The sequence below is a fragment of the Monopterus albus genome, unplaced genomic scaffold (genome assembly GCF_001952655.1).
Source record: "Monopterus albus unplaced genomic scaffold, M_albus_1.0 scaffold58.1, whole genome shotgun sequence".
Taxonomy (NCBI): domain Eukaryota; kingdom Metazoa; phylum Chordata; class Actinopteri; order Synbranchiformes; family Synbranchidae; genus Monopterus; species Monopterus albus.
Genome location: NW_018127938.1, coordinates 232,893 through 252,236, shown reverse-complemented (window position 1 = coordinate 252,236; position 19,344 = coordinate 232,893). Strand labels below are relative to the sequence as shown.

General features: G+C 40.6%; 1 protein-coding gene and 1 non-coding gene across 6 annotated transcripts in view; both read right to left on the bottom strand.

Moving 5' to 3' along the window:
* Positions 1-19,344, bottom strand: part of LOC109961754 (glypican-5-like) — a 43,072-nt gene that overhangs the window by 17,345 nt on the left and 6,383 nt on the right. Inside the window, exons 1-9 of one of the 5 annotated variants that reach the window (XM_020602842.1) lie at positions 18,933-18,996; positions 18,049-18,157; positions 16,404-16,565; positions 12,947-13,494; positions 10,206-10,388; positions 8,927-9,108; positions 8,670-8,729; positions 8,028-8,150; positions 1,757-1,877 (exon numbers count right to left, since the gene is read on the bottom strand). In XM_020602842.1, coding sequence (XP_020458498.1) covers positions 1,757-1,877; positions 8,028-8,150; positions 8,670-8,729; positions 8,927-9,108; positions 10,206-10,388; positions 12,947-13,494; positions 16,404-16,565; positions 18,049-18,100 — 1,431 coding nt within the window. In that variant the 5' untranslated portion in view covers positions 18,101-18,157; positions 18,933-18,996. The other 4 variants (XM_020602841.1, XM_020602843.1, XM_020602840.1 and 1 more) reach the window with 4 other exon arrangements.
* trnam-cau (transfer RNA methionine (anticodon CAU)) lies at positions 18,934-19,006 on the bottom strand. Its single transcript has one exon. It is a non-coding gene; the product is annotated as a tRNA-Met (tRNA).

Here is a 19,344-nt window from a genome sequence, read left to right as displayed (position 1 = left end):
CCTCCAAAACATAGCTGATGAAATAATTAAAATTCCAGGGATGCTTCCTTGTCCTGTTTCATATTTTTTCCCTCCTGTCATCCTAGCTCTGCCAGTGTGTAAATGGCACACATGACAGGAATGAAGAATAATTAATAACAGGTCTGCATTAATGTGGCTCAGATGAATGCTTCCCCACAGAGAAAGCACTAGGGCTGTAGGCATAAAGGACACCCAGCCCAGGCTCTGGATTTGCAAAGGTGACTCTAAACTCATTCAGAGGATAATAACAACTCATCATGTAGACCTACAAATGGGGTTTGTTTATGTGCACAGACCTGCATTCTCTCTAGCTATCAAAAGATGGAAAGATGACGCACTCCTTTGGAACTGACAACAGTCTGCAATGCAGATGAGCTGTGTTGTATCTGACTTTTCCCTTTGGTTCATTTTGTGTCCTGTTAACGTTACCACTGCCAATCCAGTGGGCGTGTATTACAAGAACTAAAACATTCTCCTGTCCTCATTATCGTGTGTTAATGTGCATATGTGTACCAGCTTCACTGGTCTTTGTATCTTAGACTATTAGGACACATTCAGGTAACAAAGAATTCATGGGCCTGAGAAAGCAGATCTCATACATAAACAATTACATGGTGCAAGTGTGGTGTGTGATCATATATGGTGGGGGTTGCTGACTTGGCACCTCCCTCATGTAAATCCAACATGATTAATGGACTCACCACCAAAATTAGACAGAGCACAGAAAGCACTTCAACACCAAGAAAAAAAAAATTAAGCATGACATGCCCCGTCCTGTGATTTTCCCATGAGTTTTCACTCTTGACCTGGTGACTGAGCACTCAGCAACTCAGATCTCTGCCTTTAATGGCTAAAATGAATTACTTTAAAGCATAAGTCTGGTGATACTATATATTCTAGTTATTATGTATGATATGGAAAGAGCATTGATCTTGCTGTCTGTGTATCCACAGCTTAGTCCTCTGTCCTATAGTCTTCCATTGTTATTCCAAAACTATTACAAACATGCTGAACTAGGCAACACACCGCTTCATTACAATGAATATAAGCACTGTAGTACTGTTTATTTTGAACTGATTCCATTTACAACATACAGTTGTTTTAGGGAATTATATGGCTTTTTAAAAACGAATATTAATGTGATTTGCTGATGATAACTTACGGTAACTATTGGGGTGGTTGGTCTGTCTCCCAGTACAGTGTGTGTTCTCCATCTCCAGTGTCCTGAACACAGGTCTTTAGTTTAAATAATGGATCATCATTATGAACCTTGATATGACCTTGATGCATCATTTTTATGAATCATATTCATATTATTTTATGATTCATCCATGCAAATCACATTACCACATTACTATGGTGTTCAGGGCTTTGGAAGTGCTGCATACATCTGGTTTAATTGGTGGATTAATGAATTTATTATTCCGTGATACTGTATTATCGACATCTGTTTAGAGCCCTGACATTTATGTTTATTGGATTAAGCAGTGCTTCACACATGAGGTGGTCACAGATGACTGAGAGCCACACAAAGATGACAACACATCACTCCCACACACACACATGCTTAGAGGATGTCCTGGTCTGAACCAAAACATTTGTGTGGGAAAGGCTGAACATTTCCCCTCTCACTGAAAGCAAGTGAAGCTATTACAAAGTAATACAATAAGAAAATGAAGCAGTGATAATATTTACATTGCTCACTGGTCCTAATTTGAATTGAGTGTTTGTGTACCTGTGTCAGCTGCTCCAGTTTCTGTTTCACCCCTTTCAGGACAGGATCTGTGTTGCGGATGGTCATCTCTGGGTTCTCCCTCTGAGCTTTTAAAGTGCTGCCAACCACGTGACCTGCATAACTACAGAAAGACAGAACAAGTGAGAGACATGCAGTACTTCTGTCCCAGTTTTCCTACACAAATTTCCCCAGAGCCACCAGACTAGTGTGTTCAGACCAGCTGTCATGATTCTTTTCATATGCATGGACACAGGCATGCACACAACATTCACTGACATAATGCATTTACTTTCCCTCATACTACCATCACAGTATCCTAAACCTAACAAATAGCCCTCAAACCAAGTCTTAAGCCTCAAAGAGCCTTCTGAAGGACTGTCACACAGTGGAAGGACTTTGTACTGAACTTTTTAAATGACAGCTTAGAGTAGCCTGAAAGTGGAAAATAAAAGTCATCTCTAAGAACGATGCTTCTTGCATATCATCTTGCATATTGATGTTTCTTCCTGTAGTGGGCTGAAAGCAAATATCACATCATTTTATCTGTGCAAGGGGTTGAGGTGGGTGGATCAAAAGGAAGATGAAGTGAGAGAAAAGCAAAAGAGAAGAAACAAAGATTCGTGAGTCATATTTTTCCAAGCTTCCAAGTTGCAAACCAGCTTTGCTAGCTAATACAATTGGCCACCAACTCACAAACTGCTGGGTCCACACCCTCGAAAACACAAACACACTCTGGCCATGGCAATGAGAGAAAAGGACTATGGGAAGATGAAAGTGAAGACATGGTGGATGAATGAAAAGTGTCCTGACTAATCCCAGTGGTGTGGTGTTGAAGTCCCCAGCCTCTGGAGTCATGCTCACCCTGCTGGTCCAGAGTCAGATCCTATCAGAAGCATCTCTCTGATGTATGAGGTCTTGAATTAAGATTCACTAATCTTTGTTTTATTCTCACACAGCTTATGCATTCATGCATACATTTTTCTTAATACAAACTCTTATTCAAATCAAAGTGTTCATGTGTAAGTCTGACTTAATTAGGCCTGGCACTGACAACTGAGTTGATTTGTTAGTGGGTGTGCTTTTTTTCTCAGATCCTTTGAGCTCAACATGCTCCAGAGGAAGTTTGCCACGTTGTACAAAACAAACTGAGCAAGCCTTGTGCATCCAGAAACCCGGGTTAAGCCTGAAGCTAGCTGGCTAACCTGCTAATCTTACTTTATGAGAAAGACCAAATCTCATGGATCTCTTTTTGTATTGCTACAGAAAAAAATAAACACTATTACCATGGAAACTGCTTATATTGATTACAGAGATGTGCCAGTGAACAGCAAAAATAATAAAATGCATCGCCACTAATCTCTGTTTATACAAAGAACTGACTTTTGCTGTATATCTGGGATAAGAAAATATAACTGATAAAAATACAACATGATGTTACATGTACAAAACAGAACAACTGTCATATACAGAATACATGAGTATTTGATGTAGTAACAGGACAATGAGGTACATGTAAATGCACTGGCATTTATATAATGCACAGCAATGGAAAAAGCAGAATATGAAGGAGAAAGAGAAGGAACAGAGGGACAAGAAGGAAGGAGGGTGAGGGGGAAGGATGGAAAAAGAATAAAAGTTCAATTAAAAACCAGACTTTCCCCAAGGAAAAATCCCAAGATTCCTTAAACTCCTGCAAAGATTTCAGGGATCACTGTCAACACCATACATCCAATGAATTAGAAGATCACAAATCAGCACCTCACAAATATTTTGGCAAGTATCTCGGTTTCCTTTCGCTTCATTAAAGCTGGGAATGTTCTCTGTCTCATTAGTAACAATGCAGCCAAGAGTGACAGACAATTGATTTGACCTTCATTTATAGGTCGGTTGGCTGAGCATGCCTCCTCTTTTACCTCAACAGTCTGTTCACAGTTACACTGAAAAATAAAATAACTAATATAAACAGATAAGACACAAACAAAACAAAATGATTAAGAGAATTAGTCAGAAGCATTACAGGCAGGTAACAGGTAATCATTATGAATGGCTTGCAAGAGCATTAAAAGACGTATATACAAGATGGACATTTTCCAACAGGACAGTGTAGGTTTAATCACCTAGGGTGACTGTGTTTCTTAGTAAAGAGCCAACCAAGCTAATAATGAAAAATGCAGTGGTGAGTATTGAGATATGTCTATAAATTACATCCATGTGATCAGGAGCTGAGAGGAAAATACTTTTTCAACAGCTCAGATGTTTCTGCAGGCTGCCAGGGTTTTGTGGCAGCTTGCTAACAAGTTTTTATATTAAAATGTAAATTTCTCAGAGAGACAGACCTCAAGATTTTTATATTCTGTGACCTTCTCCATATTAAAACTGGGTGTAGGGGGAGACATGCAAATTACTGTAATAAAATGTATATCTCTGGATCTTGCGAGCAGGATGACTTGTTGTACAAATAGTATAGTTTGACAATTAAACATACAAGTATTTACATAAATGATGAAGAGGTTATAGGCTGAAATGGGCTGTCCACACCCTCACACAGTGATGTCTGTCAGATAAATAACACTAAAATCATTTACTATACATCCCTTCTGAAGCCAACAGAGTATAATCCTCATTACATATATAAACTTTAACATTGATAATGTCTAAACCAGTAACTGGGGCTATGATTAGCTGTAAAAACAAAACACTGACATGAAGTTCTCTGAGAGGATTGCCTTCAGCTGTTACTGAATTGCAATTCCAGGATAGGTGACTGGTGGGTCAACTTGGAAATCAGTCTTACTGCAGTCTCCTCCATACTCTGAGCTGTGATTAGGGACCACTGAAGTCCATTTAGAAAGGTCAGTTATTAATGGACTAAACCCTGTAATGACTGGTGCAATATAAGGATGAAGAAAAGCTCTCTGCCGCTATGGTCTGGAGGGCAGGAGAATAGACACTCAACCTTGGCTGTATGAAACTACGGTATCTGCAGAAAGATACCCTGTTAAAATACCTCTCTGGCAGGAGCAGCTCATCTGTTGAAACCTTAACAGATCTCATTCTAACTTAACATTTGTCAGCCATCGGTTTTAGTGATGCTGGAGGAGACGAGGTGGTGGCTTCATTTCAGTTTGACTGACTTTCAGTGTAGCAGGGTAAATCAAAATGAGTAAGTTCAACCAGAATGAGAAAATACATTGAAGTTCAGTAGAAATGTAGTGAACAGTCATCAGAGCTTTTGCATTTTTCATCAATTTGCTATCTTTATGTACAAAGAGATGGCTCAGGGTGGGGTTGATAAGCACAAGTATTGTGTAATAAAGTTACTCACATAACAGAAAATAGTTTCGACCCATTACCTGTAACTGCCATCTGGCAAATGTACAAAATTTCATCTACAGGCTGAGCAATAAATCAAACCCCGTGGATTGTGCTTCATATTTAAATAGGTAGAAGATGGCATCTGCACAGCTAAAGCATTTTCTCATGTCCAATACCTGCTGTGCTCCTGAATGTACAGGAAGCTGTCAGTTCTCTGATTGAGTTATTGGGCAGATTACACACTGTCACGGTGCTCTGTCTGCTTGACACCAGATGATACTGCTGCAGAAAGTGTGGTGCAGGTGACACAGAGAGGTGTGACTCTGAGCGACGCTTAATAAGATCTGTAGAACGACAGCCATAAATCACCAGCACCATAATGGCAAAGCTGCTCTGCTGCTGCCCTCGGTTACGGCAGTAGCACACACACAGAGGTACCTTGTTCTGTCTCATCCCTGCAGCAAACGTTTGAAGTGTCTACAGTGTGCACAGAAACACACACATACACACAGTGACAATGAATTAACCTGAGATAGTGATCTGAGAAAGGTGTGTAATATTAAGAGAGAAGCTAGCTGCATTCCAGCTGAGTCATTTACATAGGTTTGTCTCACACACACACACACACACACACACACACACACACACACACACACACACACACACACACACACACACTAGATAGGTGTGTCTCACACACACACACACACACACACACACACACACACACACACACACACACACACTACTGACACCTGAGGCATATATCTGCACCTCTTGTGTCAGATGTGTAAGTGATATGCTGTGGTTTGGATGGGTATAATAAAATGCATTTAGTATCACTTTCTCTATGCTCACCCCCTCCGGACAATCCTCCCTTTTAACAGCACCTCCCTGACTCAGTGAACCATTAATGGCTGATATAAAACAGATTTTCATGCATTAAGAATGTACGCAAAACACATGAGAACATCAGGTGTGGCTGATGTTTAGTGGTAGAAGCAGAGTTAACCGCCTGTTACTTAGGACGATGATTAGATGCTTCCCTCTTCTGGAGACGGTCAAGTATTACAGTGCCGTCTGCACAAAGTACAGGAAGCCGCAAACACACACACATTTAACAACCTGACTGTAACAATTATGAATATTCCAGCACAACTATACACTATAAAGAAACTGTATTGTTATTGTTCCCACACTTACAATGTCCTATGATGGAATCTAATTAGGCAAACTAAGTGAAAACAGCTGTATCAGTGGAACATGGGTGTCTCTCTAAATAAGGTTTTATTTGTTTAGCACTGTAAAAGCATTGTACTCCAGCTTTGCTCTGTGCTCTGCTCTGTCTGTGTCTCGCCTTGTGGGTGTTTGTGGAGGTGGATATAGTTAAGTGGTGAGGTGGAGTTAGGGAATGTTCTGCTGTCAGTTGGGTCCTACCACCACCTTAGTTTATATATTGCCATGGGCCTTATGTTCAGCTTGTGTTTGTTTCACTGATTTCCAGATTGTTAGGTTGTTCAAGGTTCTGATACTCTTGCCAAGTTGTTTGATATTGAAAACTGCATCGTCCTTCCTGACTATTCTCCTTGAAGCAGTAGTAAAGGCCTAATGTTTAGTATACACTTTCTCCTTATAAGACATGCAAGTTTAGCTTTCTCATCTTATTTTTTTCCTGATTGCTTTTTTCCATTATTTCATTTTAATTATCAAAATTCCTGCAAGTTGCTCAACAAAAGGCCCAAAGAAATAAATGTTTCAATTACGTTATTCCATGTGTCAAGACTTAATTTGGAGACCACAGAGGAAATGACACCTATTTTACTTTTGCACTCTTATTTCCCTTGACAGTGGTGTAATTCTAGCTTGTCAGGCTATCTTGTAACCCAGGAGACGAACTTCATCATCCACTCTCAGATGTTTTCATCTTTCTGTGTGTTTTCGCCACCTCTTGCTCTGTCTCGCACATACACACACTCTCACTAACACAGACATTTGTAAGTGAAATGGGTCAGAGGGCGGAGAAGATTAATGAATAGGATGGAGATATGAATAGATGGCTGAACTAATGAATGGATTTGCAAAACACCGACAGCAACATATGGATAAAAATATATGTGTGTGTGTGTTGATTATGGCTAGGTGCACTGAGGTGTCAGATGAGCACAATCATCTCATGATTGTTGTGTGCTGTCGGCATGTGTGTTAGCCGTTATGAGTGCTGGAATGCGTGTGTGTCTGTATGACTGTGTGCGTGATGGGTAGGGGGGTGTGTGTGGGGGGGTCCTAACAGTTGCCAGGGCAGGGGGGTGACAGGCTTGTGAAGGTCATAGAGTTCGTTTTCAGTCTTTCTCATGGTGATCACACCAGCAGCTTAAACAAGACAAACAGGCACACACACATACACACATGCACGAAACACACATTCATACGTGTGCACACATTTGAGCAGCTATCTTTATGAGGACACCTACCCCCAGCCCGTATCCAAACCCTAACCTAACACAAACCTAATTCTAACCTGAACAAACTGAGTTTTACCCCTCAGACAGTCTCATGAAGTTGTGAGGACCTGCAAAAAGGTACCTAATTTCCCAAAATGCCCTTGCTCCCATGGTATATAACTTATACTAGCCCTGCACTGCCATACAAGCACACACACACACACACAGTCATATCCTGCACTTCTGTCCCTTTTAAATTTAAAAATAATTCTGACTAAATTAATAATTCTGTCTTTAAAATGAAACAAAAAAAATCACATTATCTCAGATAGGGTTGCATTTTAAATGACAGAAAATGCAGAGTAATTAAAACATTGACAATACGCATTAAAAAACATTTTAAACACAGATTAAATCCAATCCACACCACACTGTCAATAAGAACTTGTCACCAAATGTGAAAACTCGACTAGTCATCCACATCCACATACTACAAGTTACAATGCCACACACACCTCTCTACGACATCTTCGCCACTCCAGCATGTGTGTTGCTCAAACTCCAGCTCACTCTCACAAAGCATCTCTGGCAGCTCTGAGAAAAACCACTGGTAGCGCTGGATCGAGCCCTCGAACTCCCTGAAATAAAGAGGCAGAGAGAGAGCATTGCACACAGTGGAGTGCTTGGTTGTTGTAAGTAAGAAGTATCAATGCACCACATATTTCTAGTTTTCCAGTTTAGACTGGGAGCATAGGGGCGAGCAATAATCTCATAGCACATAATGAAAATCTGATATGGTTTTATTTAATGAGTTGTCAGATTTCAGGTTTTATTTTCAAAAGTCAAACTTTTAGAAACTAACTTCATCCTTTGACAAAAATAATAGGATTGCATTATTGAAATGCAATTAAAGCTAAAGAGAATTAAAAGTTAATTTTCTTTTAATTACTAGTGGACATAGATGAGTTGGCTAATATTTGCACTAGCTCATTCTGACAAATGTTTTCAATGTTAAAAAAAAACCCTGTTACCTAATTAATTTTTTTGTAATGAACGAACAGATTAAATTCCATATATTGCAACCAACACTATCAGATGTGGAAGTTATGGACGACTAGCTGGGATGTCAAAGATGAAGTTGATGAAGATTCATTTACCTGGACAGTTTTTTAAGGCTTCGACTCTTCTCACCTCTGGAACCTTTCAGAGGGAACGGCCTGGAGGAATTCACATGGGTACATGTAGACACATACACACACACAAACACACAAAACAGATTTTCTGATATGACTGAAGGATAAAACTAAAAAGACCCTCTAGACATCACTCTCTTCCCTGATTTAACTTAGCTACAGTAATTTTTTACCTTAGCTTGCCTCAAGACTTCACATCTCTGACAGCTTATGTAACTCACCTTGGGGATTGTAGCTGCACATGTTGATGAGCAGCAGGGCCAACTGAGAGCGGTGACATCACAGATGACTTCTCTGACGTTGCAAGTGCAGAAGGACCCAGTGAGGCTGCGACATGCAAGGTGGTAGGATTTACACTTGCCATCATGGGGCCAGCTGCCTGGGGACCACACACCTTCTCTACCTGAGGAGGAGACAGTTTGCAGCGTAGAGTTTAGGAAGCACTGATTCTGTGGCTGCTTTTCAGAGGAACAATCTGAAAAAGCTCCAGAGTCAGTTTAACCCTTGGCCAATGTAGAACTCTACAAGTACCACAGGTTGGGAATCACTAATGTAGAGCTATAGGCTACTCGATTCTTTGACTTTGATCATTTTCATATTCATAGACTTAGCACTGTATTTAGTATTTCTAACATGTCCCTTAAATTCCATTTATTACAAAAACGTATGTAAACTTTGAACATAATATTGAACTTGAAGCTGCAATGAAAACTGCAACGTAAAAAAATGTCCTGTTGGGCCAGCAAACCAAGCGAATTTTTGTAAAAACCCAACATGGTGGAACACAACACAAACCACTTTTTGATGACATGATGTGTCTAATGAATGAAAAGCAGATCAAATATTTAATGAAGTGGTATTTTTACAATTAGTGATGCAGTTATTCTTATGTGTATTTGTTTCTCTCTCAGGAATCTACTCTTACTAAGTCCACAAAGATCTCTCAAACTTTCACGGCTACTCTCTTTCTCCAGCACTGTGTGTGCATGCATGCATTTGTTTGTGTGTCGCCTGTTTGTCCAGAGATTAGCCACAGAAACTTTCTCAAGCTGCATTCTGGGTATCGGTTGTCCCGCCAACCACAGTCTTTGTCTGGCACTAGATCTGTATTCACACTCACAGGGGAGTGAGGGGAACCCCAGATCCTCTGAAGAATGAGGCTGTTTTTAGCCCATCTAGGTACAAGGTTTTTGTGATGAGATCCAAGACAAGCTGAAAGAAACCCACAGCCTTCCTCACTCTGTGTCCAAAATTCAAATGACTTTATTATTAGGGTGTATGAGTAAGGATTCTTTATCATTCTGTTATGGAACCCGATTTAGTTTTAAGCACTTGATTTTATTCAGTATAACATTTATAACATTTAATTAGTCCCTTAAGTATATAGAGTGTAACAAACCAATTTTACACATTATTTCTGCAAATATATTATCAGTGCATTTTGACATCTCGACCTTTACTGTGCTTCCTCCCCTTCAAACCATCATGCACCCTGCTTACTGTGGCTGTGATGTGTGGCCCGTGTAGCTGAGCATGTAGTATGGCGTCATTCACATGGTTTCGCACTGCTAACAGAGCTAACTCCATGTTGTTGTGGTTGCTGCTGGTCGCTAAAGTGGCAGCTATCCGTTGGAGCAGTACCACCAAATTTCCCCAGGGGCCACCAAGCTCTGCAACACTGACCTAGAATGAAGGTTTGACAGCAAAAAAGGAGAACTGAGGAGCAAGATTACAGGGTGGGGCTGTGTGGAAAGGTAGAGAGAAGTGAAACCTTGTCTTAAATAGGCTGCATTAGCCTTGACCATTTCACGCATGAATTATCACAGCCTGACTCGGGATTTTTTCCTGTTTTTTTCTTTTCTCGAGGCTTGAAAAAAAAAAAGTTTATTAAAGTTTTTGCCTAACAAGCTTTTTTTCAGAAAGTTACTCACATGTCCACTGTGGTGGTCTGCATGCATTTGAGTTTGAGTTTTAATGAAAAGAACCCTGTATTTAGTTTTATTGCTGTTTAACAAACATTCTAACATATTTAAACATCTTATACTGTTCACACCAGTGGAAAAGCCAACAATGTAGAACTGTGTAGCCAGAGGTAGAAAAGGTATTTGGATTGTTTACTTAAGTAAAAGCAGCAATAATACAGTGTAAAAATGCTCTGTTACAAGTAAATGTCCTGCATTTGAAATGCTACTTAATTAAATGTACATAAGTCAAGGAAGTTCAAATATACTTCTGATTAAAGCACGAAAAGTAAAAGTATTCATTATGCTGAATGGTACAGTTTATATTAATGTACATCATATTATTAGATTATAATTATTGATGGTTTATTGTGTACATCACATTTAAAGATACAGCTGGTAAACGTGACATTAACTGACTTATATGCTTATGGACTGAATTACTGCTGGGTATTTTGTGAATTTCCCACCAGGGATCAATAAAGTCTGATGATTATACTGTTTATATGTACTGTATATGTTTTATGTATAGCTAATCTGATTCTGAAACGTAACTAAAGATATCAAATAAATGTAGTGATGTAAAAAGTTCAATATCTGCTTCTAAAATGTAGAAAAGTCAAAGCATTAATTAGCAGAAAATGAAAATACTCAAGTAAAGTACACATACCTCAAAAATGTACTGTGCAGCACAACAAAGTGATACTGCCTAAAAAGTTACTGAAGGTAATAGATTTTAAAAACAACAAAGCTTTTGCGATGGTACACACTTGTTGCCGAAATATAGCTGATGATGCATGATATCCAATTTAGTGGACACATCGTTAATCAATATTTACTCCTTATATGAAATCAAAATGTGAAATGTAAAACAATTATATTATACCTTAGAATTTACTTAATGTCATCGTATTGTTTTTGTTGTTGTTTTACCTAATAGGGTTGTCTAGAATAGGGACTGGTGTTTTTCTTTCCTTTACTTTACTGAATAGGATAAACATGTTGAGAGTTGTCTCTCCTTCACACTTTCTTTGCCAAGAAACCCTCAAGGGGGATGAACAGTGTCTTCTTCCAGTTTTGTGCTATAAAGAAGTCTCTATTGTTGGCACTGTTAAAGCTGCCCGGCAGCAGCCCAGTAATACGCAGGGAGGACAGGGCCAAATCTCTTGGCAGTGCTCTTGTCATTTGTCTAAAACTTAATGTGTGAACAATTTATTAATGATAAACTGCTGTGAATGACTGATTCAGTAATGTGAGAGATGGGACCAATACAACAACATTACTTGCCTCAGCAGAGGCAGAGAGAGCCACTACTCCCCGAAGCCTCCCATGCATCTAAAACAGCATCATCTACAATATACACGACCTGAAAAGAATAACATTAACTGAACTTCTGCAAATCTCCAAACTCTAACATGTGTCTTTACTTTCTTACAGCACAAAGTATTTTACATTTCTTTTTGCATACATATTAAACAACCGTATAACGTGTTGGCAAAATTTAGAGGTGCTGGTAGGAGTGGCTATTGTTGAACTTTGGACAAAGCCAGGGTTGCTGGTTCCCTCTGTTTCCCCCAGTCTCTAAATATATGTAAAGCTCTGACTAGGCAGGAACTCACTGCTAGACAAAATCAAATTATTATCGGCACAAAAGTGCAACATATGCTTTGCAAAAACAGAATCCTTATCTGATATATTTGCGTTCATATCGCCCACAATATTGTGGCGACCCTGACCGGCCGCCAATGTTTGTGTGTTCTGTTGTGTGCAAATGGGTTTGACACTGTTGTGAAAGCTGTGCATGTATTGGTTACGACTTACTGTGTGTATTACCGCTGTTTTCTGCGAAATGCCGCGCTGTTCTGGCCAATGTGGGATGGGGGGAGGAACAGGTGCAGGAGGAGATAAGAGGGATGACAGGTGAGCGTGTTTTTTTTGGTTCTGTTGGCGGGCGATGGTGAAGTTCTGGGAGATGTGTTGTTTATTCTTTTATTATTTTCTTTAGAGAGCACATGGTGCCAGTTTAGACAGCGTTTTCATTTGTCTCGATACCGCGTTCAATAAAACCACAAAAGACAAACCAGGTGTTCTCCTCCTTGTTGAGCCAGGTGCCGGCACACTGCTGGCTAGTTAACTGTCAAGTATAGGACAGGGTCAGGCCAGCTCCTCTCAACCGAGCCAGCGGTCGTCACAGTATACAATATAATGAAAACATAAATATATATATACAAAACAGATGGGCACATCCAAAGAATAAAAGCACAAAATTCCAACACTTACCAGACATCCTCTCATAATGTTAACACACAGACCAGTACAGGGCCGTATCAGTGTCAGCCCTCTGCAGTGGGAGCAGTACTGCATCCTCACTAAGCCTCGACCACACTCTCTGGATAACGTTGCCTTCTCGGTCGCATTCATAACTTCTCCAGCCAGTCTCAGCAGTCGGCTCAGTGCTCGGCCCACCCCAAGTGCCCGAGACAGGTTACTGACCAGGAGGCGAGGGTGGGGTCCAAACGGGCTGACATCTTGCCGTGTCAACCGCAGGCAGTCGTCGTAATTGGTAGAGGTGGAGGAATAGGACAGGGATGATATGCGGCCGATTCCAGGGTTGAGGAGACGGTGGTAGACCAAAGGGAAAAGATCATCGTAGAATCGACGCACAGTGTTGTGCAGTGAAGAATTTGTGTCTCCATAGAGGTGGCGTTTGATGCCAGTAAACAGCTGAAACACAAGTGGACGACAGTCGGACGCCAGACCAGAGTAGGCGCTGTCGAACAGAGTGTTGGTCAGGTTTGATGTCAAGGTCAGAAGCGACTCAAAGGTCTCTGGAGCATCAGAAAAAGCAAGAGAAATGAATTTAACAGTTAGCATATCAGGTGTATTCTCACAGTCTAAAGACATGCAGCTTAGGTTGATTGGTGACTCTAAATTGCTCATAGGAGTGAGTGTGTGGTTGTTTGTCTCTAAGTGTCAGCCCTGTGAGAGACTAGCGGCCTGTCCAGGGTGGACCTGCCTCTTGCCCAATGTCAACTGGGATTGGCTCCAGCCCCCTCACAACCCTATTCAGGATAAGCGGTATAGATAATGGATGGATGGATGGATGAATGGATAGTTCTATATTCAAGCCAAAATCATCAGACGCTTAATATTTGCAACAACACCTACAATGATAACAAAACAGGACTGCACTCAGTGACGAGCTATCACTGTATGACAAGTGACTCCTTGTCTTTGAGTGCTTTCCTCTTCTGTGATCACTGGTCAACATAATGAGGGTAACACACCAATTCTTCTGGGTGTGTAAAATGTACCTTAAATACATCTTACTGTTGGTGGAAAGTAACATTTACTGGAAGTACTTTAACTCCAGTACTGCATGTAAATAGGTGCATGTTACCAGTGTAACACACATGTTAATAAAGTGGACAGCACCTTCCCCTTAACGGAGGCAGTATGCTTGTGTTTGTGAACATGGATGAAACCTGCCAAGTAAAAGAGATTATGTCAGTCTGATGGCATCCACACACACACACACTGGGAGACTACTGGGAGTAAGAGAGAGAGTGAGAGAAACCTTTATCTGACTTTCACCATGTCAATCACATTGCATGTCTAAGCATTCATGACTTAACACCTTTGTATTTCACCAGCGCAGCTGCAGCCACGTGACTCTCCAGGTGATGGGAATGTGGGGAGAATTTAGGGACAGTGCATCTAATTTTTATTTAGGTAAAAGTGACCTTATATAACACTGACATGATATCTGTTGCAATTCTTTATATTCATAGTCAACTGTACTTGAGCAGATAAAATAAGATGAGAAAAAAAAGTGAGTGGAGAACAACGTTAGAGGGAATGAAGCAGTGGAGCAGCAGCGACAGGGCTCTTAATACTAAAGCACCGAGTGAGAATGTCTCATGTTATGTGTTTGCATACCCATGTCCTGGCAATAGCAACTCAAATACAGACGGCATCAGGTGACACTGCAAAGTTTATTCTGGGGTCATGTGATTAGCTCTTTACTCTATGTTATTGGACAACAGCTGCGACATGGAGCAGAGGGCACAAGGGTCTTAGAGCACCAGAAAAAACACACACAAGCATGCAGACATATTCACACACAGACACACACAAGCTCTCACACTAAAGTGATCCATGGGGTGTAAACAGAGCCCGACTATAGCCGCTCTGGGCATGTCTCAGTGTCTCTAGTGGGTTATAATCACTCTGATTTAGAGAGAGGGTCCTATGAGATTTAGCTCAGCTGTTGAAGAACTCTGCTGCTGTGCAAAATTGATTTCATTCATTAAAGAGTAGGTTCAACCAAATTCCAAAAATTCTCACTTGCCAGTAAGGAGGTTTTGATTTTACTTGTCCAGAGATAGCTCAAAACTTGGGCATATAAAATGATCTGCATGGCTAGATATAATGTCTCTGGGGAGAAAAGATCTTTTCTTCATGTGTGGTTTGGATGAATAAACTATTGTATTGTTTAAACCTGCTAAAATTCAAGTACATGTAGGAAATCCTCATGCTGTGTCTTCTTACTTGCTGCAGTTAGGGCCCTCCATGTGTGGGTCTTTTGCATTAATCTGACCCATGGATGGTTTAGCCTTCCACTGGGCAGAAGTAGCAGCTGAAACTGAAACTGAGCGCATTCTGATGTAGCAGGGGACAAGAAGGTGAGAGACTGAGCAATGAAAAAAGAAAACAGAGAGGGACATGTTTGCCATGTCTTTTTGCTAAGTTTCATCTGCTCTCTCCCTCTCATAATCTCCGCACTACATGAACACACACACATGCACAAGGTCACTCTCTCACACACATACACACTCACACAGACTGGTGAATAGTGTTGAGAGACAAGTGGACAAGCAGAGTATTCTTCCTCCTATTCAGAGCAGAGACTGGCTGTTGCCCACGGCAACAACACTTTGCTGCAGATACGTACTGAATGTAAACATTCTCTGTCCGTCGCTTTCTCATTGGTCAAGAACAAAACCCGATTATTGCAGCGACAAAGACGGACAGACGGAGAAAGCGAGAGGAGAGTTGTAACAAAGTTTTCCGCTGCTCCCTCTGAGAGTTTGCTCTCTCAAAGATTCAATCGAACATCAGTTGTTTGTTTGGCTAGCCACTGTGGCGCCTCACAAAATAAAATGGCCTCACATCAGCACCCTGCCACAAACTAGCTGTTTCATGATGAACACCCACCACGAGAATGACAGGGGCCTAGAGACACCTGGCAAAACTGTTTAAACATCAAAATCATCACTGCTATTGAAGTTTCCTGGATTTAGGTTCCTGAATCTTCTTTTATATGAAAAATGTCACAATATAGTGAAAATCTAAAGTCTAGAAATTCCATGCTTTATCCGATCAACAATGCAAAATCCAAAGATATTCACCTCGCAATGAAATATATCACAGAAAAGCAGCAATTCTTCATATGTGAAAAACAGGAACCAAGTCATTTTTGCTTAAAAACTGACTTCAACTATAAGTAACAAGTTACCAAAACTGCAGATTAACTGATTCGCTCTTCTATAACCAGTTTCAGCACTTGTTCAAATGCAAGAAAATACGTATATGACAGGATTTTTTTTTTTTTTTGGGATTTCCTAAGCAAATGAAAAATGTCCTTTTCCCAATTCTCCGATATCCTTTTCTCTTCAGCAATAAATGGAAAATCAACACCATTTCCTCCTTCTATAACTCTATCTCCTGCCCCCACCTTTGTAGGCCTTGGTGTGTCCAGCAATAAGGTACTTGAGTTCGAAGCTGTAGGACCGCATCTTCTGCTGCGTCTCACTGCGAACAGCCGTCATGTAGCTGTCCTCCATCTTACTCGTACAGCATGTAAGTCCAGGGTGGACACACACTTGGAGAGACTCATCTGAGGGAGAGAGACACGAGAAATAGTTTCAGACCTGGGTAAACAGTATAATTGTACATTGTATATTTTCAGTAACAGAGAAGGTAAATCCAACACAGAATGGCAAATGGAAGGCATAGGTTGTTGTTTTTTTTTAGAAAACTTTACTATGACCTTGAATAATATTATTTAGTGATTAATAGAAATAATTACATATCTACTAAATGTTTAATTTTGTTGATGTTCAACACCTAAAGTGAAGGCTCAAAGCTCTAAAAAATACAGCTCAGACATGTGTGACCAAATGGCCTAGGATGTCTAAAGGCTGCTCTAAAGTTTTCATCCTTTGTGAAATCTGGAGGTGTGTGTTGGAGGCCTCCTTGGACATTCTGAGGATGTGGGTTTGAGGTTCAGTGAATTCTGAAGTGATTCCCTGTCATCTCGACAGACCAAAGCAGCAGGATGTAGGATGGAAAACCAGGCAGACACTAAGAGTTTTATTGATCATGCACGATGTATCCACGACTTCTCAACAGGAAGCCTCATGCAGCCAAACTTCACCTCTCAATCTCAGATTCAAGCCTGGAAACAGTCACTCCAAAACTAACATGGCCAGCAGTGACCGCTGTTCTCGTCTCAGCATTTATTCATCAGCTAAATATGCTGCATAGCTTAGATATGTTTGTTGTCTGATATGTTTGATGCTGGATAGTTTTCACATGAACCACCGACCTTTTTTTAATTTTCACTTGAAACCTGGAAGCAATGATAGTGACAGCCTGGTGAGTGACACATTTTTCCAATTAAATGTAAGTTGATGTGTGGGCATCTTAAATCAAACATCCAATCATCTATATGTAAACCCTACTAAAATTTACATCTCTCTCAAGATAATTCATTGATAGTTGCAGCATATCAGTGACTGCTGGAGGGAAGGATTCTAACTTCCAGGGATGCTCTTAAAAGCTGGTGCACAGATCCTGCAGTTAGAATGAACAGAAATATCCGACAGAGATTGCTAAGGTCCATATATAATATGGTGTTAACTAGCTGTTAACAAGCACAAGGCCCACTGCCAGCCAGTGCAGTGATAACAGTAACATCCATCCATTTTCTGACACTTATCCAGAGTCAGATTACAGTGGCAGCAGGTCGTCCAGCAATATTTTCCAGCTCCAGCTGAGGGATCCCATGGCATTCCCAAGCTACATGAAATGCTGTATATCCAGGATGTTTTAGGTCTGCTCAGGGGCCTCCAGTAACAGTAACATTACAGGAATGTCACAGGCACTGAGTTAGTGATGCTCAAAGAAATCGTGTTACAATCATCCCCCGTCTCCGCTCCTTAAGTTTGATCTGCAAAGTAACATGTACGCTACAATATTTACTTTAGTAGATACAGTTTAAAGTAGCATAAAGTGTAGATACTTAAGTGAAGTTCAATTAGTTCAAGTACTTCGAGTCTCCTATTGAATTTCTACTATATTTCTAGAGACTGACTGACCTGTTCCCGGTCTGTCTGGCACCAGCTCCACCGGACCTATCTGGCGCATCATGTAGGCTGTCTTCACCTCATGACAGCTGTCTGCATCGGCCGATCTGCAGCCGCTCTCCTGTAAAAAAGCGCAAAACAGAAAAATCACCCCAAACAAATCCACGTTTTGTAAGACTGCACGGAACATCGCAACATCTCAGTCAGAAGATACAGAGTCTGGATGGTTCGTATGAATTCCTAGTGGTCTCGTACGGTAAGTGTGACTGAAAACTTCATCTGCAGCCAGTGAGTCTGTGTTGGAGCCCAGCGCCAGGCTAACCGACACTCCTCTCTCTCCGACTCTCTCTCTCTCCCTCTCCAGCTGAGTTATTGATATATGCACTCAAAATACTGTTTCGTTGGAGAACATATTATAAAATAGCTTGGCAATATTTGCAAACATCTGTTAAGAAACTTACGAAACTGTAACAACATGTGTCATAACAATTATAAACAATGTTGATGCAACTTGTTAGCTAAGTATCCTGCATTTAGTGTAGGTCACTTAAGTAGCTGACCCTTCTTTGTTAACAATTTGACAAAAAGACGATTTATTTATGTTACTTTATCAAGAGGCCCAAAGGGTTTTCCAACATGAGACCAAAATGTAACTGACAAATGCAGGTTAACTCGCTAGTTGTCTTAGCTTAACTATGACAACATGGACAATCCAACAATCAGTTAACCGCGATATAATACATCTACCCAAACTGTCGCTCCGTCACGCCTTCCAAAAACAACATCCTGCAAGAGGATTAAGGAAAAAAATACCTGCCCCGTGTGAGGCTCGAAACTGTCGCTCTGTCACGCCTTCCAAAAACAACATCCTGCAAGAGGATTAAGGAAAAAAATACCTGCCCCGTGTGAGGCTCGAACTCACGACCTTCAGATTATGAGACTGACGCGCTGCCTACTGCGCCAACGAGGCTCTCAGAAAATAACGCGAAAATTTGAGATAATGAACGAGTTCAACATTGGCTCTCAGAAAATAACGCGAAAATTTGGGATAATGAACGAGTTCAACATTCTGATGTGTGGTCAGTGGCTGATTGTAGGTTGTCAATTAACTGACTAAACTTTTTCAGCTCTACACATATACCCTATAGATAGGTTCTGTAGTTTAATCTATAACAGAATCATATTTTATCAAGTCCTCATGTGTTACAGCGTACGTTTGGCGCTTGCTACCTGTCAAGCAAAGCATAGTGTATAAATTCAACCAACCACATATACAGGTTCCATTTTTCAAAGGCTAATCACATGCCA